Source organism: Fusarium solani, assembly GCF_023522795.1.
Source record: "Fusarium solani strain SB1 chromosome Unknown bctg00000013, whole genome shotgun sequence".
Taxonomy (NCBI): Eukaryota; Fungi; Ascomycota; class Sordariomycetes; order Hypocreales; family Nectriaceae; genus Fusarium; species Fusarium solani.
In genome coordinates, this window is record NW_027072145.1 from 355,815 (window position 1) to 381,130 (window position 25,316).

Here is a 25,316-nt window from a genome sequence, read left to right on the forward strand (position 1 = left end):
AATGTATTCCTTACGGGTTGGAACTCCCCATGCATTTATATATATGTACCCCTTCATTCGCTGCAAGCTTCCTACTGCGAGCCAAGCAGCGTGTATCAGGACGAGTTTGGACTTTATGTCCGGACCGGACTTACGCGGAGGTAGCTCTGGTCGCTCCACTAATAACCCACAGCCACATTCGGGCCGCGCATTGGGCCACCCACCAACCAACCAACCAACAGCCCCTTTGTCTCGTTCTATTAGCAGTCGACGTTCCAACGCGACGGGTCGTACCACCGACTGTCGCTTTACATTTGGAGGAAAGCTGAACAATGTGACTTCCAGCTAAATGTGCTGCACCCAACCGTCTGCCAATCAACATTGGCGCCCGCCAGTCAAGGCTTGCAACACGAGTCTCCAGATTCATGTCCTGTTCAGCGGGCTCAATTTGTTCGTTGTATTCATTCTACCTAATCAACGAGGGTAAACCGGCCTCGATAGTGGAACGTTTCTTTCTCATCACACTTGCGGTGTGCACGAGGTAGAGAATGATAAAGTTCGGCTGGTGGCATAGCTGCCTTTTTAAAAGCGTACATGCAAGGAACGAAGTTGCTCAGTAACAATTGCATAATGTATATTGCTGCGAAGTAACACTGTTTATGATTCAATCATGCCCTGTCTAGCACATGTTTCTCCATCGAGCTCCTCTTTGAACTGTCCGCCTGGTTCCCCTTCCTCCTCTCCATGATGGCGAGAATCGGAGCTGGGTCGCAATATGGCTTGTAGTCTTTGATCAGATCATTCTTGTCAAAAGTGACCACAACCACCTCGCTAAAGTCGATGTTCTCTCCGAGAATGACAAGAGACACTTCGAGCGCAGTTGTGAGCACCATGCCACCAAGATCCAAGCCCTGGATGGAGATTGTGCGGGCCTCGATTCGCCAGAAGGAGAGGAGCTGCTTCATCCACTCGAGAGCCCCGTCATGCCCATAGAAGGGCTTCGACGTTCCGTGGATGACGCAGTCCGGACTTAAGTACGAGACCATCCGCTTCCAGGCCTCTGGAGGCGAGTCATCGTGCATGTGCGCCACAACATCCCACCATTGATCCAGTAAAGCGCGGAGCACCTTGAGTCTCGTCTCGCTGAATTCAGATGACATATTTGAAAGCAGTACCGGGCAATAACGTAAAGATAAAGGCAGTAAATGGCTCTGACTTAGATTTATCGCGAGCAGTTGCGTAACATGGCGGCGTGGAAAGTAATTTGCAACTTAAGAACTCGGCGAGGAGCTATGGTGGAAGGCGAGTCGACTTGAAGATCCCACTACAAGGCGAGCTGAGCCATTGGTACGGTCCAAGGCCTCCTACTACAGCCGCTTGGGGTTTTTCAATGTCAGACGGACTTAGGTATGCCATTGACGCGAGCCCAAGCGCCGAGCCGATAACGGGAGGTGGGGAAAGCCGGCATATCCGCGGGCGACCAAAGGGAGGCAAACGCATTCGGCGCTTTGCCGGAGTTAAGACCCCGAATCATCAGTTTGAAGGTCCGGCAGCTGCCGAGCCTGTCCGAGACGCCGTGAGAGGGCCCAGCTTGCGCCCAGCATTACTTGGCGACGACGCCGCCGTTGACACGATCAATGACATAGAAGAGTGATTTCCGCTCTGGGTTCCAAGGACCAATGCTTTCCATGACGGTTCTTCCAGGCTTACCAAGGTCAGCCTGCCAGACAATGAGGCATTGTTAAACCCGAATCTGTCACAGCCGATCCACTACCAATTACATGATGGCTCTAGCAGCTTTCCGCCAGGTTGGAATGCTAGAGCGGCCGAGACCAGCTCAAAAGTCAGGCCGAACCACTGGTGGTGGTGCTGACGCGCTGCGGTACGTGGCTGGGCAAGCATTACTACGTGCGGGAGTACAGAAGTACCAGCACAGCACTGCGCTGGTGAAAACCCTCCTTGACACCTTGCCTCCATAGCCTTAGCCCAACAAGAAGCCATTGGCTGAAAGAACAAGCCCGCGACTGCAGTCGAGAAGCGAGCGTGGAGAGCGGGAAAATGGGTTGGTCCCCCTGCACGTCACCTCAGCCTTGTCTTGCTCTGCAGAACCAGGTGGTGGGTCGCGGAGTCAGCAACCGGAACTATCAGCCTCTTAACCCCGCAACGCCGCGGGAATCACCAGAGCCTATATAGCCAACAACACCGTGCCGTGGAAAATGGACCACGCAGAGCCTCCGAATAACACATCGTGGTTCAAGATGACCCGACAGCGGCGGAAGCTCCCTCCTTCATGCAGCCTGTGTCGGACCCGTAAACTTCGATGCAATCGTGCCAATCCCTGTTCCAACTGCACGATCCGCGGAGTTCGGTGCGACACGGTCGCTCGGACGGCTAGCCCGGCCCCCGTTGCCGAGTCACCCGTGGATGCGGAACCGGCCGCAACAAAGCTGTTGGAGAGGCTTGCACGCCTGGAGGCTGTACTAGCAGACAGCGGCAGCAAACCTGAACAGACTTTTGAAAATCTCAGCCGAAGTAACCTGGCTTCATCATCGTTTATGTCCACGAGGCTCAAGAACGTGACAAGCGACGTGTTGAGGCTTGAGAAATCGTGTTCAACGCAAGATACTCTAGTGAGTCCGCGCATTAGAGAGGCCCCAGAGCAAATTATACCTAACACTAGCTATCGTCAGGGCCTAGGCCAAGATCCTTTCGTGGTTTCCACTCGCCCGATCCAGGAAATTACCGAGCCGCTGTCCTTTCACAATTATGGGGGCTTTGCTGGATTCGATGCTGCATCGTTTGTTCATCCGATGACCATTAGGTGCGTTAATGTGCCTCTCCGGCACGAGGCTCACATCCTAGTGAACAAATTCATTGCCGATGTCAGTCCATTTCATCATGTCATCCACACCCCGTCGCTCCATCGCGTCATTGACTCCCTCTTCAACGATCTGGACAGGGCCAAAGTTCCTGACACAGGCGCGTTACTGCTTTTGCTGGCCATCTGTTCTAGCAGCACTTACATGTGGACGATTCTCGACAACCACAGGTGCCTTTACCCTGATACGGCGACAGCAAACTCACAGTCTATGATGTGGCTTCGAGCCGCTCTGGATGTTGTCGACCATGCAAATCGCGCTTCATGTGTAACATTGGAGTGTACACAGGCGATGGTCATTGTGTTCTTCCAGCTGTGTTGCCGGGAAGGCATTTCGAGAAGGGCTCGGTCCCTTGCTGCTCACGCCATTGTCATGGCTCGGGAACTAGGGCTACACCGCATTGATTGTGACAACCAATCCTCTGACTCGGATGGGTTACAATGCACTCGGACAAAGACGGAGATCGGACGCAGGCTATGGTGGTATCTCACGGCAACAGACTGGTAAGCGGACGCTCTGCCTGGGCTTCGTTGTCTGACCGTAGTAGGATGCTCTCGCGACTGTCAGTCTCTCAACAAGACATATACTCCAGGATGTCAGGTCCAACATCAGTCAAGAAGCCCCGCCATCTGGACGACACGGACGTCGGAAAAGGTGAACATGCTGATCGCCCTTTGGACGAACCAACAAGCGTGTCCTATCTGCTCCAGCGCATTCGCCTGGCGGAAATAGTATATGATCTCCCAGATTGGAAGGGAAACGCCGGGTCAAACCCCGAAACTACAGCATACTGTAGAGTAATGGACGAGGACGCCAGACTCAGGCAGTTCATGCGAGACCTCCCGCCGTTCTTTGACCTCAACCACAACGCCCATGCTAAAACGCCCGCTACCGGTTCCTGGTATTCTCCTGGAATAATCACGCAGAGGTATCTGCTCAATATGGTTCTTCATGCACGCTTCTGCAAACTACACATACCGTTTCTTGCCCGCGGCACCATTGAACCCGGCTTTGCATACTCTCACGATGTTTGCCTGGAGTCAGCTCGGATGATCATCAAGATGGAACACCAACTGAGCACTGAAAATCTGCCGTTCGCGTTATTCCGTCGAAAGTTGAACGTCAAACTTCGCAGCATTTTCGTCGCATGCACTGTTTTCGTCCTGGATGCCTGCCTCGGACATGGAAACGAGGCAGGAGACCAAGTGGATGGCCTAGCTGACGTCTGGAAAATTCTGCGCGAAGCCGGAGAACAGTCACCTTCAGCATCGAAGCTGTTGGACATGTCAGTCCAGATTGTGCGGAGGTACAACCCGGCACATCCTGTGCTCGAGGCAGAGATATTTAGGCACGACCAGACAAACCAAGTTCCGAGCGAGGCATCCCGAGTCGTAAAACCGCACCATGGCTACAACGACGGTTCACTTGTTCAGCGTGTCAACCACGCTTCAGGAGGTTCTTTCTTATGCCAGACTCTGGACACCTTCCAAGGTGAGATAGGATGTGAGGGAGCAGATTGGGCGGGGTTGTGTGGACTTGAAGCACCTTTTCTGTAAAGCGAGACCAGACGTGCAACCAAAAGCTCTGTTAGAAACTTATTAAACGCAACACCCCTGGAAAATGAAACCGATGAGGCTTGCCTGTGCCTCCTGAAGAAGGGATTCAGATGAGAAGACTTTTCAGGTTCGCCTTCAGCGCTTCTCGGCCCTCGTCCCACCCAGGCTCCAATTTGTCCCCGAAATCTGCGCTGTAACGGTTGCTTTCCTCGAAGAGTGCCGACGTGCCAAGCATGCGGTATGCTGGAGAATTGAGCCTGTCAGTTACGCCATCTTTGGTGTCCTGGCGCCAGGCTTCCTTGGCTTTCTCCAAAAACCCGTCGAGAGGCACGTCTACAACCTGCCATCCCCGGCCGTCTATCTCTATCTCTTCCAAGATGTCAATTAGTTCATTTGTTGACACGGTGTGGCTTGCAAAGTATGCGGGCCTGTTGCGATATTGCTCGGGGGATTGAAGCACGGCGGTAAGGGCGTTGCCACAGAGCTCTAGCCTGCTGATACTGCATTTCTGATCCCCGGAACCGAAGCGCATGACGGAACGTGCGTCGCGGTCGATCCAAAATTGCTTGTTTTCGATCGCCCAATCGTACCAGGCGCCAACAATAATGGCTGTCCAAGTGATTGCACCAGACGCCGACACCGCTGCCTCTAGCTCTCTCTGGGCCTTTCTCTTGGGCCCAAAAATGAAAAGCTCGTCCGCGTGCGGGTTGAACGTATCAGAACTAAAATCAGGAGTAATCAAATGGGTCACGCCGGCTGCAATTGCTGCTTGAACAATAGCTCCTTGATTCGTCGCTGCTGCTGGATTGAACGCTTCAACAAGTGCATCCTGGCCGGCGAGAGCAGACGTAAGATCTGCCACATCATCGTACGACGCGGTTTTTTTGACGACTCCATGGGGATATTCATGGTGCTTGCCACCATGACGCCCAATAGCTGTAACAACGAAGCCGTCTCGCATCAAGGCCGCGACCAAAGCTTGGCCAAGTGTACCCGAGGCCTGTAATTGATTACCATTAGCGGCGTGTTACAGGTGGTACCACGGTGGAGATAAACGAACACCCAATACGGCAACGTTCTTCGTGTTCGCCATTGAGGATGAGTTGGAGCGTGAGATTATTGGGAAATAGTTTAGCCGTTAAGGATTCTCAGTGCTAAAGAAGTTCATAATACAATATACAATTGAAGCGCTCCCTCAATATCAGTCCGTATGCTGCAATATATATAGCACTTCGTGCCCCAGAGCGTCCGTAGCAGCAGCGGACGCTAGACGGATGCTTGGATTTCTAAGCGGCAGTGTGAGCGGGCCGGATTTCCTAAGTGTTTTACGCGACGTGCGGCCGAAATTTTGAGCTCCGCGGATTACTTGCGGTCGAGGGGCAACAAAGAGGGGCGGACGCATCAGTCCGGCCCTAGGCAATACAAGTGATCCCCGCGGAATTCAGCCCTGATTTCATCCGAGTTGCTTGAATGACCTTGATGTATTTGTCAGCGGGTCAAACGCCATTACGCTGCTGATTGGGCCTCTAAAAGCAAGATGAAGAATAGTAGAAACATGCAGCTGACCTGCCTTATGCAAGAGTAGTCTGCACTTAGCTTATAGACATCTGGTTACTTGTGCCATGAATACCAAAGGGGACGGAGGAACTTGGGCGTCGGACTGGCGTCATTCTGTAATATCGGGGAGGCTTACGCTCGCGGACACTTTCGCTTGAGCAGGCGTATGACATACAGATTGAGACACTTACATAAAATAGCTACGACGATTGGATTTCTATTGCTTAGTTAAGCCGCTCACAGCTATCTTGCACATACCAGGACATGCCGCTCTGGTCCGCGAGATGTAGGGCATACGATATGGCAAGGCCATTAATCATCAGACTCTCAGGCAAACCCCCTGTGGTTCGGCGGGAAGTACTGTTTACGAACCACAAAACTACTCTACTGGGCCCAGCTATATCTGAGTACCAGAGACCAGGTTACGTTGCTCAGATCGTCTCAACCAAAGGAATGTTTTCATTAGAGACTACCCAAACGTGATACGCAAGGCGAGGCACACCTACAGAGCGACCGCAGCCCCATCCCCACGAGGATCGCTTCCAGCAGAATACACCCTTTGACATTCAATTCCGTCGTTGTGTACCCATATAAGCTGACCACGACCGAACAAGGATCTTGGCTGCCCACGTACCATGCTGACTCGATAGCCAAGTTCTCGTAGCGCTGAAGCTACCGAGACGCTAATCCCATCCTCAAGACTGACAAGTTCCTGCGATTCGCGGCCTGAGCTGCTTGGCGTCTCATTGTCGAAAGAGATGCAAACCCTTGGCGCATCCAGGGCCGCCTGAGGGCTCATTCCAAACACGAGCATATTCAGGAGCACCTGGACGTGACCCTGAGGCTGCATTAATCCACCCATCACACCAAACACAGCCTCCAAAGCACCAGTTTCTGCATCCGTCACCAATGCAGGCATAATTGTGTTGTAAGGCCGCTTGCAGGGTCCAAATGAATTGTAATGCCCGGGATCAAGGCTGAACCCACGACCCCGGCATTGCAAAACAATGCCAGTCTGCGAAGGGATGATCATAGTCCCAAATCTGTCTGCCACACTATTGACAAACGAGCATCCGTTCCCTGCTCGGTCTGTAACCGCCAGGTAGACGGTATCACTAGGAAGCGTTAAGAATGGCGTCCTGTGCTGAACGCCAAAGGCCTTGCAGGGATCGAATAACGCGGCTCGCGAAGCAAGGTACCTGGGTGAAAGTAGCGTCGCTGTCTCGAACGTAGAAGCCTTATGATCTGCCACGAACCGGGCCCCATCGGCGAAGGCGAGCTTTAAACATGATATTAAAGCATGTAAATATCTGCCCAGGGCGGTTGTGGAGGTTAGCTGCAATAGACTTGTCCATGGGATAACGATTATGCTCGTACCTTGGCGTATTGTGTTCTCCTATCGAAAATTTGTCAATTGTACCAGAACCTATCAACTGCTGCATGATGCCTACCGTCATCAACGCAACTATTCCTTGACTATTGGGGGGATGCTCCCAAAGATCAAGTCTTCGATTGAACCCTTTCATCATCCCGATGCACGGATCGATTCGAAACGATAACGCTTCAGTTATCTCGCTTCCGCGATCAGCGTGAGCCTTAAGATCATCCAGATGCAGAACTCCACCCAGTCTGGAAACGGCGTGGACAATCGATTCTGCGATGGGCCCTTCATAGAAACCTCGTTTGCCTTGCTCGGCTAGTCGACTCATAGTTTTGGCCAAATGTGAATTCCTGTAGATTTCTCCAGAAAGAGGTGCTCGATATCCCCGTGGGCTGCTAGGGTCTCTTTTGAGCATATCGCCGCCATTGGGTGCGGATCGCAGAGCTTCTTCGTCAAGCTGCCACTTTTCATCTCGTCGTGGTTAGTTTTCTCTTTTATAAGCGGTTTGTACCAGTTCGAAATTGCGGTTAAAACGTACGTCAGCCGACGTGATTTCGCCGATGGGTATGCCTGAACCAGCTAAGTCGATTGCTGGAGTAAGCACCTGCTTTAGGGACAGCCTGCCGGAGCCGAAATGCTCAACTACATCGACCCAAGCCGCGGCAGATCCCGGCACCGTGACAGCATGGGGTGATGTCCTTGGGATCGCACTGTGTGGTCCAATGTCATGGCGGACCATCTCGAGAGTGGCACGAGCGGGCGAGAATCCAGAACCATTCAATGCACGCACATTACGACATTCTGAGTCGTAAAACAAACAGAAAGCATCCCCCCTAGTCCGGTCATGCCAGGCTCGGCTACATTCAAAACTGCTGCAGCTGCTATTGCAGCGTCCTGGATTAGTTAGCTGCAAGTTTGATGCGTCATCTAGTGAGCTGTCGTTCCGCCGTTAAGTGTGACGAACCGCTGCGTTCCCTCCAGCGCGAAGCATTCTAATGCCAGCTTCGTTTGCCAAGGGTGAGGTTGAGCTGACTATTCCATAAGAGCTGTGAACCGGGCTTCGGCGGCTGTGAAACCCGCAGAGCAGACCGGCATGTAGTCCTTGCGCCAACGCAGGCATGGACATAGGACGCCGTCTGAAGGTGCACTCCATGCCTGGACGGATACCCATGGCTGTGAAAAACACGCACTACTCAGGGCTGAATGCCACAAGTAGCCAGTAATTTTTCGCGAAGACCTGTTGTGATCGCAATATAGTGAAAGATAGGAAAATAAGGGTTACAGTAACCCTTCACTGTGTCAACTTCGCTATGTTGCCTCAGCCACGACTTGTTCTTGTTCTTGGGCGAAACGCCGCGGCATTTGTGTTGTATTTATCGGGCGTGTCCGCCTGATCAGAAACTGATTCGTGCCATTTTACTCCGACTGTCATGCCAGTAGAGGACCCACTGTGGGGCTACATGCGCATGTAGCCTTATCTCCGGTTATTTCGAATTCTGTCCGATGGAAAGCCCACGGATTTTAGGGCAGAGATTTTTGCTCCGATCTCATTGATCAGAAAACTCCACATTGGGGAATTCCGCAACCCAAAGTCCATAATCAAGCCTGCATTTAGAAGGATTATCCTCGGATTATGGGCATGATAATGCCGCACATGGGGGGATAACCTCGTCGCTATAACCAAATGTAGATGTAGCATGCATCTATTGAACTGACTTTCTTTCTAGCTTGCTTTATCTCTAAGTCTAAGCTATTAATTTCTTTAAAGATATTAAAGATATAGAAATAGCTTCTTTACTTCTTAAGTTATACTACGTAACTATATATAGAATTAATCTTTCAAAAAACTTTATAACTCTATATTTTAAACTATTCCTTATTAGGGCATAAGTTTTTTAGCCTTTTATAGCTATAGTTATTAAATAAGGTTCTTAAAAAGTCTTCATATAGTTAGACTTCTTTTTTTACTATATCTAGTATAGTAATAAAAGTATTAAGTAGCAGCGCTCAAGCTATTTATTCTGCCTCTGCTATCCCTTCAATTGTCGAGGACCTCCCGCCAGGTCACGGCAGGGGACAGCAGCCAATTAAAATGCATCGGATCAAATGTACCTAATCCCCCACGTATTTAATCCTATGATAGAAGTACCAGCAATCTTTCGAGTTACAAATCGCTACATTACACCGCTCATATAAGTGGTGATCAATGACGCAACTGTCGGATACGAGGGTGGTAAGTCAAGATGAATGATAATCTTAAGACGGAGAATAGATTAGTGATTGATTCAACTCTGTCTCTTCGTCTTCGTCCTTTCCTCGTCCTCATTATATTCGACGAGACGAGGCTGTGATACGAGACCCGCCGAACCTGCAACAGATCTGTAACACCACTCTGACTCTCGTGGTGCACTCTTGTGACAATCTGGGTAGAGGCATATGCAACAGCAACGTGTGGTTCCCCTCATGTACCTTCTTGATGACAGGGGTGGTGTGGGGCACGATACGGCCGGGAGGTCCTCGACAATTGAAGGGATAGTACTACGACTAAGCTCATACTGTGACGGTCGAGGTTCCCAACGTAGTAAACCGTAACCTGATTGGTTTATGTTGGCAGTTGTAACGTGTGACGGTCAAGGTTCCCAACGTAGTAAACCGTAACCTGATTTGGTTTATGTTGGCAGTTGCAACGGGGCGTAACGTACTGAGCGTAGGGTGGCGAATCACGTCTGATAATATCAAGAAGTATTCTTGAGTAATCAAGTTGTATTGAAAGCTGAGGTAGCTAGAGTGTCTGTCTAAGGAATGTTGTGTGGTCTTTTATAGGCATGATTGGGGGGTATCTCACGATGTCCATCGTGAGATATCGCCACATTCTCACTCGCACAGAGTGAGAGAGTGAGCGGGACGACGGGTTCCGGAGTGAGCGGTAATACGTTGATCCGTGCCGTGCAGCGTCATGCATTCGGTCGTGGCATAGGTCGTGACAGGAATTTTTTAAAAAATTTTAAAAAAAATTTATACTTATAACGTACATGTATAGCAAGTGGATCAGACAAGCAAGTGGATTAAGTATACTGTGCACTAAAAGTAGAGATTTCTAAGCTTAATTAAAATAGCTACAAAATAGCTACTAACTTAAAAAAAGCTATGTTAGATATTAGATTACTAAATAAGCTATCTATATTTTTTTTAGACTTTTAGAAAAGTTTCTTTATAGAGTAATAGCTATTTATACAGTGTAAATAGCCTTTTTAAATACTAGCTAACTAAGACTTTTCTAAAAATATATAAAATTTAATACTAGTAGCTTATTATATAATATACTTAAACTTTTAATTTTATTTATTTTAGGCTTAGCTTGATTTTCTTAGAAATTTTTAAATTATTTTAATATTAGGTATAAATCCCTTTATAGGGCAAATTGATCCATTTGCTTGCCTGATCCACTTGCTATACATGTACGTTATAAAAATAATAAATATTTTATAAGATTTAAGTCTATTTTAAGTTTAGTTTAAATTTTTTAGAATTATTTAAAGATATTTTTAAATAAAGTATAAATACTAAAATTCAAATTGGTCCACTCGCTTATCATGTACGTTAGTGCTTTAGAACTTATCAGCCCGTTAACTCCGAGTTGGGTATTATGCAACGGTTTGTTGGCAAGGCATTTCCCATCTTCTACAGAGGCGAGGTCTCGGATAGCTGTTGCTAAACCCACGCCTAAAGTTCCCCGCAGCAAATTTTATGTTAATTGAACACATGGTGAGAGCCTTTCCAAAGGCGGTACTTCGGTACGAGGGCGGAGCTAGCATCATTATAATTCCCGCGGAGAAAAGGTCAGTCACACTTAGTGCATTAGTGAGATCCCGCGGAGACCAGTTCGGACAAATGCCGCCCGATCCAGGCGGTATGGAGACGCGCGACCACGTGTAGGTTCTGGTTGAGTGGAGGTTAGTTTTTGACAGAATAAGCACATTGGACCAATCGCATAGATGTCAGCTTATAGTAATCTGCAGCTGATATAGTTGTACATACATACAGTGGGGTGCAAAGTGTTTGAAACTTGTATCTTGTATCGGCCTCCTAGCCTAGCCTGATTAGGCCGGTTTTTTCAGTGCCGCTTTCACAACCGCTTTTCCTCCTTTCAACACCACACATCACGATGCCTCGAGGCAAAGAGCTCTCGCCGACCTTACGGTCGCGCCTTTGTGAATTACGAAAGTAGGGTTATACCTTTAAATAGATCAATAAAATCCACCCAGAAGTCCCTCTTTCCACGATCAAGACTACGATTTATCGCGAAGAAAAACGCGGTGTTGAAAACCGCTCCCTGCCGCGTTGCGCGGGCCCGCGAAAACTCTCAGAAGAACGACGCGATCAGATTTACGATGCGATCATAACCAACCCTAACCTTACGTACCGAGACCTCCTCGAATCAGTCGATAACGCCGTTAAAGAACGTTCCTTACAATACCTTCTTCGCGAGCTAGGTAAGAGGAAGTGGTTGAAGAAAAAACGCGTCGCGTTGACGCCGCTCCAGGCTCGAAAACGACTCCAATGGGCACAACGCTATGAGGAGCTCGACTGGAGCCGTGTCAAGTGGAGTGATGAGTGTATGGTCCGCCGCGGTCAAGGAATAAAGCCAGAGTGGTCTTTTCTTCGTCCTTCCGAGCAGATCGAGCAAGGCGACGTTATGGAAGTCAGACGGCAAGGCACCGTACGGCAGATGTTCTGGGCCGCCTTTGGTCGAAGATGCCGTACGCCGCTCGTGCCTCTTATCGGTAACGTCAACGCAGAAGGCATCTATAGCCCCTATAACTTTATTTTGCCGTGGTTTATCGAGCCCGGCGATATCTTCATGCACGATAACGCCTCGGTTCACACAGCCCAGGTCATCAAGAGCCTTCTCGAAGACCTAGGCATCGAGGTCATGAACTGGCCGCCTTTCTCGCCTGACCTGAACCCCATCGAGAACCTGTGGGCCCTGATGAAGGCCGAGATATATCGGTTACATCCTGAGCTCAACTACGCAGAGGATACGGTTGAAACGAAATATGCCTTGGTAGAAGCTGCGGTCGAGGCGTGGGATGAGATCGAGCCGCGGGTCTTGAAGAACCTCTCTGATACGATGCCCAACAGAGTCGCCGCAGTAATTAAGGCCAATGGCTGGTATACGAAGTATTAGATCTGTTCAATTGACGACGAAGGTTGAAATTACATTGCTAAAGCGGCCATGGTTCCACAGCTAATTTGGGTTAGATCCAATGGTCGATACAAGATACAAGTTTCAAACACTTTGCACCCCACTGTACGACCAGGGGAGCTACTCCCCGTCTAAGACCGAATGTACATGGAAGAAGATCCTTGCCATTCGTCATGGCACTGCCACGAAGCGGGAATACGACCACCGTATTCCGTACTCTGTATAAGTAACCAGATGGAGGCTCCGCACACCACGCCGCAGAGGGCGTTTCCACCTGCCTATATACCTTCCTCAAGCTCCTGGGGTGCCCACCACTAAGTTATGTCCAGCTTGTTGCTCAACCAACAACAGGTCGGCCAATAATCGCTCAGACCTAGTGTGTGACCTACCGCCATGTCGTTCAAGAGGCCTTGCCCCGACTCAGACCACGAGTCGCCGCTTGGCCATCAAAGAGGAAAGAAGACAGAGCACAGTCATTTTCCTCAACGAGCCTATCGTACGTACAGAGAGCTTGTCTTTCACCTCCCGTTCAAGCCCTTTTTCCCTTTTTATTTTTTTTTTATTTTTTTTTTTTATAAATATTGATAATATCATCCTTAGGTGAACGCCTCAAGGCCAAACTTGAAGGTCTTGAAGATGAAGTGCCGGCCCCGCAAGAGCTCTTCATTGATGCTGCACCAACACCGAGGTCGGAGATCACCAACCCTCCTCTTGACTCCAAGGCGGCTTCGACTACATATCCAGATGTTGCGACACCAGCAGCTCATCACGATCTCATGACTGGCGCTGTTTTCGACCTTGGTGCGTCTGCAGCTTCACATTTTCTTCTTTAGGAGGAGCGGTCTGCTGACATGCGTGAATTGTGATTGTTAGCAAGTATAGACGCAGCATATCCCTCAGAAGGATGTCTTGGCAGCCATCACCTGGACTTTCCGACCGCCTCAGACTTTCACGCTTCATTGTCTCCGCACGGCACCTCTCTCTCGTTGGACCCGCAAAATGTTCTACGGAGACTACAGGACGACTGCTCCGTCATAAACATGCCATCATATTTCGAGCGCAGCAAACCTGGTCCTCTTGAATATGTCCGTCCTGAGATACCCAGCCATGCCGCTACAAACCCGCACCCGCGTGGCGGAAGAAGCATTGACCGTGCTGCTCCCGTCCAGGACCGAATACGCCACATCGTGGATTCAGCCATCGAGGCCGGCTTCACGACTTTTGATGAAGCTATAGAGGCCTACTATACGGAAACCTTTGATGAGACCTCGCCACTAGATCGGGACCAGAGACTGAGCCGCAATCGGCGGCTACCCCGGCTGCTGGGTGCTCTGCGCGATGCTTCCAAGGACTGGAGTCATTGGGAGCGGCGAGGCTTTCAAGAACAGATCACTCAAGGCGCCGAGGATATTCTCGTCGACGAGCTTGAGCTCTTCAGGAAGGAATACCCAGACACTGCTTTTCTCCGAGAAATGACCAGCTCGGAGCTGGGAGGGGGCCAGACCGCTGGAACAAGTCGAGGGTCGAGAAACAGGCGAACATTCCAAGACGATGTGTGTGCTTTCCCCCCCCCGTTCCTCCCGCCCTCACAGTTCCCATCTCTTTTCCTCCTTGAAGCCTCTTTCCCCGCCCCGAGGGCGATCGCACAAAAAGCAACCTTTAGAACGGCCTGATACTGAACAATCTCGCAGCTCCCAAACCTATGGGCTTTGGCTACGACGCTTGTAGCGAGGACAAATGCATCAAGGCATGATTCCGACTGCGAAGCAGTCCTGCGTATCATGGAGACTTTGTGCGCTTCGCGAAGTAATGGGTCCTGAACAACAGGTCAATGGTGTAATAACAGGAGACGCATCCCACACAGAAGGCCTCTGTAGCCAACGCAGCACGCAATTTTGAAGACTGAAGAACCTACGGCCACACTGCTTGGTTCCAAAGCGGCCAAAGGATCAATTGTGAGTCCAAGGCCTCCGAAGCAGGCAGCTAGCCCCAGCAGAAGAGCATGCCGCGCAAATATCTTGAGAACGGGGTGGTCACTCTCCCAGCGTTACTCTCGGTGTTGCTTGGCAGCCTCCCGGCAATTTTACGTAAACACTCCTACTGCTCGATGCACCTCTCAACATTCAGATCATCGAATCCAAGCAGAAGCATTGCGTTGCCTTGCACACAAGGCCTTGCCCTCATTGCGAACGTCAGTCGATCTGTCTCGTATGCTTTGTAGTATGCTCAGATCGGCCAATGGCCTCGGTCTCACGTTGAAGCAGCAAACATGCCCATCGGCCCAACCTTCAAGGCTAGCGCCTTTATGACCGATTGTTATCAATCTTCAGGATGCGCAATGATGGCCCCTGCTGCAGGGAGGGACTTGGTTGCTCCAACAGCTCAGGGGAAAGCTATTTAGTCAGTACAGCTTGAGGAAGAACATGTCTTGGAACATGCAACCTGGCTCTCTCACGGGCTAGAACGAGCCGAGAAAATCGATAAAGATACATCACGCTGTTCCCCGATTACATGTGCATCTATATGCGGCAACACGGCCCCTTGGTCTCTGTGAGAACGCTATTCATAGCTCCTCGTTTTTTTGGACAGTTGTCATAGCTTCATTTTTCTTGTAGAATGAGGCGGTAGCCTCATTGCTCCGTCCTCGATCTCCGTGTAGAAGGCTTTCCTTGGGAGAAACCAGTCTTGACGCGGCTGGGCATGCTTCCAGACGAGGGAAGGCTTGAGGGCATTGACGCACGCCTGTTACATCTGCCTCGGACTTGGACCTGGATTACTTGTGATAGATGTTAAGCAGGCGGATGACATAGTTCTTGGGTATCGCATGAGTCACACTGTGAATAGCGGTCTAATCAGTCCTCTCTTTTAGCCTGATAGGTAGGATTTTTCCATGACAGTATGCGTCTAAGCTTCCGAGGATTACATCCTGCAGTCTGATATTGTTGCCTTTTTTGAGCTTGCTTAGATGTGGAACCGGCAAATTCTCAACACATCAAGAGACCTATATAACTGGGCATTGCGTCGCTACCCACCCCCCTTCCCCCATCCCCCTTCGCCCTTCCCCCTTCCCCCCTAGCGGCGTTTTCACTAATCCACACACAGTCAGGGCACAAGCACTTATATTTGATACCAGGTGCAGCCCTTAAAGGATTTCCCATTTACAACTCAAATCCCTCTCTACATCTCAACGCGACTTTACCCAACTGCTGTAGCCCGGGCAATGGAGTTGCAAGATGGCCCCTCCACGAGTACGTTGGTCGGGACCGATGCTATGGACCACACCACATCGCCCGCCACGGCTGCCATGAATATGGCGGCCAACTTTTACCGCGATGTCCAGGCGTGTGCCAACAAGCACGAGCGGCAGCAGTTGCACAGACAGTACCGCGACAAGATCCTCACAATCGATCAGCTCGGTGCCAACATAGCGGCGGCTTTCCTGCCCTTCCTCGGCCCCTCGGGCAGCCGTGAAGGCGGCGCTGATGCTGAGCAATGGTCCGAATTTGACCGCCTCGCCCAGCGCGGCAAGAATATGCGGGACCGGCAGAGCCAGCACATCAGACACCAGTCGGGCGTGATCGCCGCTTGGGGAGGCGAGAGGTTCCACTACTACGGCTGGGAGGCCCTGCCGCTGCCTCTCCTGCGACAGTTGCACGAGCTTGCGGTGCTGGTCCCGTGCTGGACCGACGTCGTCGACCTGCTGAATTCCAAGATGCTTGCCCGGCATGAGCTTCGCATGTTGCGCGGCAATAACAAGGCGCTCCTGATCGGGGAGCACTCGGCGGCTTCCAAGGTGCAGAACCGCCACTCCCCCGTTGAACGCTCCGACATCATCTCGGCTCTGGAAGCTGCTCGTCAGAGGGCAACCCCTCTGGACCTTCGGCAGCAGATGGACCTTGCGGCGGAGAAGGTGAAAGGGGCTAGTCTCGGGGCATTCGGCCTCAAGCGAGATCTCTACAGCATGATTGTGCCATCAGTCAATGGTGATGGCTCGGATGAAACGGCCTCCTCCTCCTCCTTCTCCTTCTCCCCACTTCACAGCCCCCTGGCGGCAGTGCACCGTTAAAGGTACCTAAGCGAATCAGGTCGGTGCCGAGCTCGGCGCAACCCTCGAAGCGTTTGGCTGCTTCTTCGGAACGCCGCTTGACGAGAGCCGCCGTTATCCATAGTGATGGGGAGTTCTCTAGTCAAAGAGGCTTGGGATCGCGAGTCCAGGCTGAGCCCCCTTCATACCCCACCGAGGCTGGTCCTCCTGAGCATGCAGACTCGGATTCTTGTTCGGGCGATGCTGTTGCGGTGACGGAAACGCTGGATGAAGCTGCTGGCGATAAAGGCGCGGACGAGCCAGACTGCAGGCCGAGAAGAGTACAAGAGCCGGAATTAAGAATTGAGGGCAGGCATGAGAGCGACAACCGGGATGATGAAGGGACTACTAGTGACAACGTTGGGAGTAATATGGAAGATGATGGGGCCAACGACAACACAACAGCACAAGGCGAAGAGATGGACATAGAGCCGGCAAATGAGCCAGATCTTGAGGACATGAGGCGAGTCGAGCCAGAGAGTCATGATGCTTTGCAAGACATGGTCGCGCTGTCAGAGGGATCATATGCAGTGGAAGTGGAGGCGCTTGATGCTCTATTCCACATGAGCCGAGAGAACAGCTCTGGTCAGATGCAGACACAAGCACACCTTGACGTTACAAGTCCCGACATTCCAGCGCCTCAAGCTACGGGGTCCAGCCCAGGCACCTCGGATCGCAGCAGTGTCGAGATGCCGGATGCTTCTGTCGTCCAAGCCCATCCCGGTGTTGTCGACGAGCCTGGGCCATCGAGGGCCTTTCCAACGCTGCTGCAGACATTGCGAGCGCGGTATGACCCTGAAATCACCCGTTTCATTGGCAAACTACGAGAGCCTCACACTTCAGATGATGCGGCACCACACCGTCTCTTACAGCTCGAATGGATCGAGGCACAACGCTGGGCCAGCATCTACGTCGAGCCAGAGCATGTCTTGGGCCGGAGCTGTGTGGCTTCCCAGCAGGAGGCGGATGTTTGGTACCTTGACTGGGATACCTTCCGCTCCTACGGCGAGAGTGGCTTTGCCTTCGAGCGTCCTGTTGTCATCAAACAAAGGTTCCAGGACAGAGGCATGTATAATATCGCAGAGTACATCGACATGCTATGGCAGCGCTTCCCCGAGCAGGAGGTGCTCATACAGAACAGCACGATGGGCACGCGCAATTCCATGAGCGTCAAGGACTATTGCATTACCGTTGCCGAGGTTGACCTCAGCTCGCCCGAGTCAGCTGCCCCCGTCAGCAACGTCATCAACCTCGGCCGTCTAGCCCAAGCCGACGAACCATTGCTGACCAGGCTGCCTCGATTTGGGCTCCTCTACATGTTGGCTGATCGCGTGGCAGGCGTCATGGGCCGGAGCAGTCAGCTCAAGCTCAGTGGGGTCAAGGGCAGCCTTGGCTTTGACATGTTGGGCTTCTCGGGGGCCTTCTCTGGCTCCCGCATGGACCCTCTGGTTGGCAGCTGGGTACGTTGTCTTGCCGGCTTCAGCATCTGGGCCATCGCCACCGACTTGGACGCTGGGGACTGGCAAAGATTCTCGAGAGATGGCCGTGATTGGTCTCCCGAGGGCAAGAGTCGCCTCATTGTCCTGGAGCAAGACGATGTTCTGTTGATGCCGCCGGGCTTGCTCGCTGTCCATGCAAACCTTGTGCCGCGGCGCTGTCTCGCAGAAGGCGGCATGCTCTGGGACGAGTGCAGAATTCCAGAGATCATAGAAGGGCTGCTCTATATTGTCAAAAATCAGCAATGTGTCGACATGCCGCCTGGCATCGAGTTGGGGGCTCTTGTTGATTCATTGGAGGCATGGTTGGATGCTGACGATTGCATCTACCCATCGCCTCACGGCAGCAACACTAGTGAATATGATCAGGCAGTGAGAGCTAGCATCCAGTCACTCAGAGAATTGTTATGAGAGCATTCGAATCCGACACTATCCTTTTTCTCTGCGAGTGTGGGTGGCCCACCGAAGAAGCATGTTGAGTGAGCATACTGTAAAGGAGAACCTGGGGTTGTAAACTTTAACATTTGCAACAAGTATGTCCATCTAATGCGAACCTCCCATATTTCAAAGCGAATTTGAGGATAATAAATAGTAAGGATGATGGGTGCACAATGCGAACAAGGTGTATGTAGTAGCTATTGGCTCAGGCCGACTCTGTAGTATATATAGGTCGCCGTGTGATGTCAAGCGAAGCCTTCAGGTGACTCGACAGAACTTATTCTCAAGGGTCAATTCCAATTGTAAGGATTATGGTAGTACTTGCTGTGGAGCTACAGCAGCGCGAGTGTACGAGAACATAGAAACACTACTGTGAGTCTTACCAACTAAGATCGGTTGTTATGAGAAGGCTTGGGTTACCAAGGCTAGCCAAGTTCGATACGTATCCTGTCCTAAGAAATGGGCTAGGCAGGGTATATAGTATCCCGAAGCATGGGCTGGCCAATCATGTACTGTCCTTCGGAAAAAGGCTGGCGTATAATATGATACCCCTATCTGGCTAGCATGCAATTCTAAGCCCCGTGATGTGCCTTATCCCCTGGACTGACCTAAGGTGCAATTGGGGTACCGACAGGGGTCTGATCCAATTAAAATAGCCGATATCAAAGGTACTTTCTTCCCCACCTATTTTAGCCTATGATAGAAGTCCCAACAATCCTTCGAGTTACAAATTGCAACATCACACACATCACAACCCCAAGCCGAGTACTTTCTGAGACTATTCCCACTTTGGAGCTCACGCATGCCCCGGTTCTGCCGGGTTTCGTCAAATCTGATGCCTTTGCACGCAAGGCAAGGGCCCCGTTTCCCTCGCTGGATGAGATTATGCTGTGAAATAGGCGTAAATGTGTCTCCCGACCGGTATCTCTTCCTGGACTTAGCTATGTGCCCGTAGTGTTGGATGAGGCTATTCACAAGTGCCTGCCTCCACCTCCCTTGGGGTTCAAAAGGAGCCCATTTGACCGGTTGCCGTGACTGTATGATATAGCTATTCACAACAGCTATATCCAAGAGAAAGGACCACGCGAGGCATCTCCAACTGCCCTTCCGTATGTGATGATCATAGTGAAAAGGTGCACGAAGTTGATCGCCGATATCAACAGCCCCCATCTCATCGTTGTATTCTGCCGCAAAGGACGGAATCACACAGTCAGCACGGCCTCTGTACTAAAATAACGCTTAGCTTGATGAGATGAGCTTGCCCCTGAGTTGACCGCGAAATCCTGATTAGGCTAGTGCGTGACCGCGAAAATCAAATGAAGTTAGTGTGTGACCGCTAAATTCTGGTTGGCTAGAGGCTTTGAGCACTAAGTCCAAAATAGGCTAGCGTATTGACAGCGAAACTCAAAAGGACAATTTCGACTGACCCGATGGCTTCGTACACAAGGCACATCACAGGGTGTAGAGTAATTCTGCCCGCTTATCGGCCTCACCGCCTACCTAAAATATCACAACCCCGCGTCTCATCAAAGTTACACGCACACAATAGGATATCTTCGTCGCCTCATAGTCTTCATCAACAAACTTCTTTTTGAACTTTTACACCACCCTGAAACGGTCTCATGACACTGTCACGATGCCGCCGGCAGAAGCGCACCATCGCCATCAATCTTCGCTCGAAGGGATCCTCGATTTCTCTGCACGGCCCCCCTTGACCCCAACTCAACGCCACTCAGCCGCTCGCCGATTCAATCAGTTGGTCAATCATTTCGACATTTCCGATGGCAGCAGCAAGGATTACGACCGAGTGAAACTTGTTCGGCTCACATACGAGTATGCGCGTTCTGAGGAGTCCAAGGGCAACTTCCTGCGTGCATTCTTTGAGTCCGCGGGTCTTCCGATTGATGCGGATGAGGATATCGATCTGTGCAATGCAGACCGACAGGCAAAACTGCGTGATTCATTTTTTAACTTCGCCGAGTATCTGTTTGAGAACTTCTTTTTGCCACGTATGTTCGTATAGCCCTCTTCTGATGTCGGTCTCTAATCATGGCGCTCACAGTGAAATCGTCTACCAAGAAGACTCCCCAGCCCTCTCCCGCATCCCACTCGGCGGTCCAAAGAGCACAAGGAGAAGGGCGGAATTTTCTTGGTACCCCAGAACGTGTATCAGCTCTTAGGGGTGCCTGTTTGATTCGTGATCGTCATCGCTGCGTTATTACACGTCGCTTTGATGACACCGAAGCTCTTTGGCGTATGGACGATGCGAGTCGACACGGTGTTGTGGCTAAAGACGACGATGGAAACTCCCTTGAAGAAGAGGAGGTCTTCGGCACTCTCGAGGTGGCGCACATTCTGCCACATTCACTCACTCAGGTGAATGCGAGCAAGGAGTTGGTATGGACTCTTACTCCTCTTCAAGCGTCGTCCCTGCTAACCACCATTCTTCTAGAATCCCTCCAAGGCAGCGGCACTGGCAATTCTCAATATGTTCGACAGCGGGGCCGCATTCCTGGTTGAGGGAACCGAGATCGATCGACCCCGTAATGCCATGACCCTCACTCATACCATGCATCGCTGGTTCGGCGACTTCCAGATTTTTTTCGAGCCCGTTGATCAACAAGCGCACACCTACTGCATCAATACCTTTATGCCGAAGATCTTGAAGAAACAATTTCCTGTCACTCGAACACTCTACCTTACCGAGTCACGAACCATTGACCCTCCTTCGCCTCGGTTGCTAGCGATCCACAACGCCATTGCTCATATTCTCCACCTCTCTGCTGCAGGGGAATACATTGATCGAATCCTGCGAGACCTGGAACAACATGGTGTCCGGGAAGATGGTTCTACAGAGATAGACCGTTTTGTGAAGCTTCGACTGGATGGGTGGTCGGTCAGCGAAGTCAATGGTTAGTAGAGACGGAAGTTTCAGAAATGGTCAGGTTCTCCCTAACCCTCCCTTTCGGCTTAGCTTCGTGGAATGATGCGCTAGGCTCTATGTGGGTTAGTAGCTCTACACTTCCAAAAATGGATGGATTTTGACCGCGAAATTCGTGATTGGCTGAATTTTAGCCCCACCTTTCCGAAAACGGCCAGATTTTGACCGCTAAATTCTGATTGGCTGCAACACTTGAGTCGATAGCAAGGTCAACAACTTTACAAGACGAATATAACAATAATAAGGAATAAAAACCTATTAATAAACAAGTAAGATGAATTAAAATACCCTATTGTATGCTTAAATTCTATATTTAGTAGTTTTATTATAGATTTAGCGTCTTGTTTGAGTCCGGTAAAGTATAGTAGGATCGACAGCCTATCCCGGATCTGCGAGAGATCGGCATGCGCAGGCTCCCAGTCATACATCAAACGGGAGTAGGATGCTGTGGCCGAACGTAGCACCTCACGAGCTAGGCCGCGGAAGTTTGACATCGATAGTTGTTGGTTGCCATCCCAGGAGAGCACCTCGCCGTCATCGCTCCAGTGAAAGCGGAAGGTCGACCCCTGAGACCGCCGAAGAGCATTGCCATATGACAGGAGGCTCAGGAACTCTCCCATGGGCGATAGCGTGCCATCGCACATATACTCTCGTCGGTCTGCATTAAGTCTTCGCAGCAGCCCGTGACGCGGCCGACGCGCAATGCCACCGTAGCTTCGCGAGAAACGCAGGAGCACTGCCTCGAGAAAGACCAGCCGGGAGCAGTATATGAGTCTCGCCAGGATGGGAGTGAACCGGTGAGGCTGGAGATATTCGTCGCCGTCAGGGGTCGACAACCCGCGCACGGCACTGAAGTAAACCAGCATCGTCGAACTCGCGACGCCGCCCTCAAAGTCTTCGGTAATAGCAAAGTAACAAAAGCGTAGCAAGATATCAGCGGCGGGGTCTTGGGGTTGGTGCTCCTGGCTGTCTAAAGACCAAGTAGAAGTTGTCTCGGCGTCGGACTGATCGCCCGCACCCGCAGCCACACTCCTTGGGCCACCGTCTTCCGTTTCGTCCTGTTGCTCACCCTCCTCACCCTCCTCACCCTCCTCATCCTCTTCATCCTCATCATTATCTTCATCCTCATCATCTCCATCTTCATCTTCACTCTCATCCTCGTCCTCGTCCTCTTCCCCATTCTGCCCTTCATCCTTACTATCACCAGTGTCCGCATCGACAGGTCCCTCAGACCTCCAGATGTCGTCCACCCAAAGCTCACGCAGAGCTCTAAACTGATGTTTATTCAATCCTCGGCCTGTGACTTCCCGTGTGACCACCAGCAATAGACGGAATAGTCGAAGCCAGAAGCAGACAAAGCGTTTCAATTCTTTCCGGTAGACCTTCTCGGAAGATGACTTGGTAACCAGCTCAAAGGGCGCCTTATTCGGGCGGTCTGGAAACCTGCCGCGAAGCCACCTTCTCAGGCAGACATCAGTTCCCCGGACTGTCTCGCCGCATTGGTCGAGGAGGCGATCCAATGCTGCCACCATCGACGCCAATCTTCGTTCATCTCGCGCCAGGCTGTAAATGACTTCCCCTCCTAGGACACCTAGCGGCATAGGACGGTCAGTCCTGCAGTCGGGTAACTCCGCGAGCGAGACAAGAATATCGTGACGCGCATCTTTGAGTATCGTTTCCCAGCCTGTGCGCCGCATCCAGTTGGTCTGGAGGGCAGAAGAGCTCGGTACCTCACCTATAGGCAGTCTCTGATGGCCGCTCTGCTGATTCTCCAGACGGGCATGTTCCTCTACAAACAGCTTTTGGGCAAGTTGTTTGACAGGATCACGACTGGCCTGCAGAAGGACGCTGCTAGGTACAGACCTGCCGCCAAAGTGGCCGTCAGCGCCGACGAGCCATGACCTTCTGGTATTGTTGAACGTCCAGCTCTGGAATAAAACACCTTGCTGGATATGATCTCGCAGCCGGTGCTGCCGGGTTTGCTTTCCGGTTGCGAGCTCTAACTTGTCGCGGTGTTTGGCCCTGAGATGATCCTCCAGAACCTTCACGCTAGCGGAGCGAAGACCACAGTGCTTACAGGAGGAGGCCACCTGCAACGTAAGGTAAGGGTGAGGTCGTGATCCATCGGATCTAGGGGCCAAGGTGTCTGGATCTGGGAGATTCAACGAGGATAGGAGGGGCTTGAGACCATGCCGAGCAGACCTAGCAATGCCGTGCTTCTTGCCCGGATGCTCCGATGCTCGTTTAGGACTGAGAGCAAAGCCGCACTTGGTACATATGATGGCTGCTTCCGGCAGGTTGTAATAAAGACTGAGCGTCTCGAGCTTCTGCAGCTTTGCCAGGGGTAGAGTGGGATAGCTATGTTGTTCTTGCTGGTCATTCCCATTCTCGTCGATAGAGAAGCGGGCCATTACGACTAGACCTATATGATAGATAGAACGAATAGGTAGAAACTAAGGAGATATTATATATAGAGAGGATAGGTATGCGAATATAGTGGATGATGATGAATGTTGTTGTTTAGTTCTGGAGTAGCGAAGTCATTAAATTCAACAGGGGTCAGAAGACGGAAACGCGACGCGTTTCGCGTTTTAGGTTTTCTGATTTTATTGGCGCTCTGTGAGAAACGCAGTGCGTTTCTCGAGGGGGAAATATGGGGCGGAAATTCTAGACGCTAATTGGTCAGAAAGCGGAAACGCACTGCGTTTCTGGCGTACATTCTTGAGTAGGGTGATATTCTAGCACACTTTTTGCGAATATGTGAATATGAATATCACTTTAGCACGTTATATCACAATACGCAAGTCTGTCGAGGTGCGGTTCCTCTAAGAAGAAGGAGGCCGAAGTAGCAGACGAAGAAGTCAGTAGAGATTTAAAAACTCGCCGCGGTATTCACGAGACTGGGTCTGCGAGTATCTCGTATCCTGAACGAGATCAAGACGACTATACTAGGCGAGCCTAAGAGAGAAATCGAATTGCATTAATTAAATTTCGAGTTGGGAAGAGGGAAGATGCAAAGCAACTTAAATCTGACGGAGGATATAGAGCAGATTAACGGTGACTTATTTACCTGCGTGGCAGACGGGACTCTCCAAGTCTATAACTTTAAGATAAAGCTCCTCTAACACAGCGATTGCAACTGCTCCCTCATCCAGAGCTCTATCGCAAACGAAGCCAACCGCTACATCCGAGATGGGTAGTGAAAAACATCATCAGCAGCATTGGCTCTACCATAATTAGAGTCTAGACGAGGTACAAGGAAACCTGTGCGTTGTACGATTCGGAGAAACGACGATGATCTTAACGAAGAACATGAATCAACATGACGACGATTAATCGATCATTACTATGCCTGAATGATTTAGGACGATGCCAGGGGAGAGATGGTAATCTGGGGCCTGTTGGACTTTTCTTGTGAGACGCGGCGACGTGGTGCTGTTTGGGGACCTGCCCGAACGAAAAATATACATACACACATATATAACTGCATCACAGCGAAAGCCAACTTAATATTCTCAAGAAAATACCTCCATTAATATAAGTACTTCAGCCACCCTGAAACCACACTGGAGAGTAGCTACGGAGTCATGGTTGATTGATCCACAGTCATTCTTGGCCGGACTCCGCTGTTGGAGCATCCAGGGGACCCCTAAAGACCATTGAAGGTTAGAACCACATCCATACATTCCTATTCCCAAGAGATGCCGGTTATCTATCCATTCATACCCACTTCTTAATGTCCACTGGGATAGGCCGAGAATGTCCCTTCAATTGTCGGAGCTCCGGTCGGGTCACAGCA

At 50.9% G+C, this 25,316-nt stretch overlaps 8 protein-coding genes across 8 annotated transcripts; 5 read left to right on the top strand and 3 right to left on the bottom strand.

Moving 5' to 3' along the window:
- Nucleotides 1-647: 647 nt before the first annotated feature.
- Nucleotides 648-1,139, bottom strand: MRS44_017021 (uncharacterized protein; the record flags this gene model as incomplete). Its single annotated transcript, XM_046281605.1, has 1 exon — nucleotides 648-1,139. One exon carries the CDS (start codon nucleotides 1,137-1,139, stop codon nucleotides 648-650), a length of 492 nt encoding a protein of 163 aa, XP_046127197.1.
- Nucleotides 1,140-2,195: 1,056 nt separating this feature from the next.
- Nucleotides 2,196-4,414, top strand: MRS44_017022 (uncharacterized protein; the record flags this gene model as incomplete). Its single annotated transcript, XM_065617542.1, has 3 exons — nucleotides 2,196-2,609; nucleotides 2,670-3,361; nucleotides 3,451-4,414. The coding sequence occupies 3 exons, from the start codon at nucleotides 2,196-2,198 to the stop codon at nucleotides 4,412-4,414; spliced, it is 2,070 nt and encodes a 689-aa protein (XP_065473614.1).
- A 106-nt stretch (nucleotides 4,415-4,520) lies between these two features.
- MRS44_017023 (uncharacterized protein) lies at nucleotides 4,521-8,523 on the bottom strand (the record flags this gene model as incomplete). The annotated part of the gene is made up of 6 exons (XM_065617543.1): nucleotides 4,521-5,414; nucleotides 6,606-7,170; nucleotides 7,349-7,815; nucleotides 7,891-8,062; nucleotides 8,143-8,246; nucleotides 8,317-8,523. 6 exons carry the CDS (start codon nucleotides 8,521-8,523, stop codon nucleotides 4,521-4,523), a joined length of 2,409 nt encoding a protein of 802 aa, XP_065473615.1.
- Nucleotides 8,524-11,243: 2,720 nt separating this feature from the next.
- Nucleotides 11,244-12,540, top strand: MRS44_017024 (uncharacterized protein; the record flags this gene model as incomplete). Its single annotated transcript, XM_065617544.1, has 3 exons — nucleotides 11,244-11,284; nucleotides 11,471-11,552; nucleotides 11,599-12,540. 3 exons carry the CDS (start codon nucleotides 11,244-11,246, stop codon nucleotides 12,538-12,540), a joined length of 1,065 nt encoding a protein of 354 aa, XP_065473616.1.
- A 411-nt stretch (nucleotides 12,541-12,951) lies between these two features.
- MRS44_017025 (uncharacterized protein) lies at nucleotides 12,952-14,378 on the top strand (the record flags this gene model as incomplete). Its single annotated transcript, XM_065617545.1, has 4 exons — nucleotides 12,952-13,054; nucleotides 13,159-13,359; nucleotides 13,432-14,111; nucleotides 14,250-14,378. 4 exons carry the CDS (start codon nucleotides 12,952-12,954, stop codon nucleotides 14,376-14,378), a joined length of 1,113 nt encoding a protein of 370 aa, XP_065473617.1.
- A 1,400-nt stretch (nucleotides 14,379-15,778) lies between these two features.
- On the top strand, nucleotides 15,779-18,549 carry MRS44_017026 (uncharacterized protein; the record flags this gene model as incomplete). The annotated part of the gene is made up of 2 exons (XM_046271493.2): nucleotides 15,779-16,534; nucleotides 16,600-18,549. The coding sequence occupies 2 exons, from the start codon at nucleotides 15,779-15,781 to the stop codon at nucleotides 18,547-18,549; spliced, it is 2,706 nt and encodes a 901-aa protein (XP_046127192.2).
- A 1,663-nt stretch (nucleotides 18,550-20,212) lies between these two features.
- Nucleotides 20,213-21,493, top strand: MRS44_017027 (uncharacterized protein; the record flags this gene model as incomplete). The annotated part of the gene is made up of 3 exons (XM_046277407.2): nucleotides 20,213-20,585; nucleotides 20,639-20,973; nucleotides 21,029-21,493. The coding sequence occupies 3 exons, from the start codon at nucleotides 20,213-20,215 to the stop codon at nucleotides 21,491-21,493; spliced, it is 1,173 nt and encodes a 390-aa protein (XP_046127191.1).
- Nucleotides 21,494-21,817: 324 nt separating this feature from the next.
- On the bottom strand, nucleotides 21,818-23,928 carry MRS44_017028 (uncharacterized protein; the record flags this gene model as incomplete). The annotated part of the gene is made up of 2 exons (XM_065617546.1): nucleotides 21,818-21,824; nucleotides 21,893-23,928. 2 exons carry the CDS (start codon nucleotides 23,926-23,928, stop codon nucleotides 21,818-21,820), a joined length of 2,043 nt encoding a protein of 680 aa, XP_065473618.1.
- Between the last annotated feature and the right edge of the window lie 1,388 nt (nucleotides 23,929-25,316).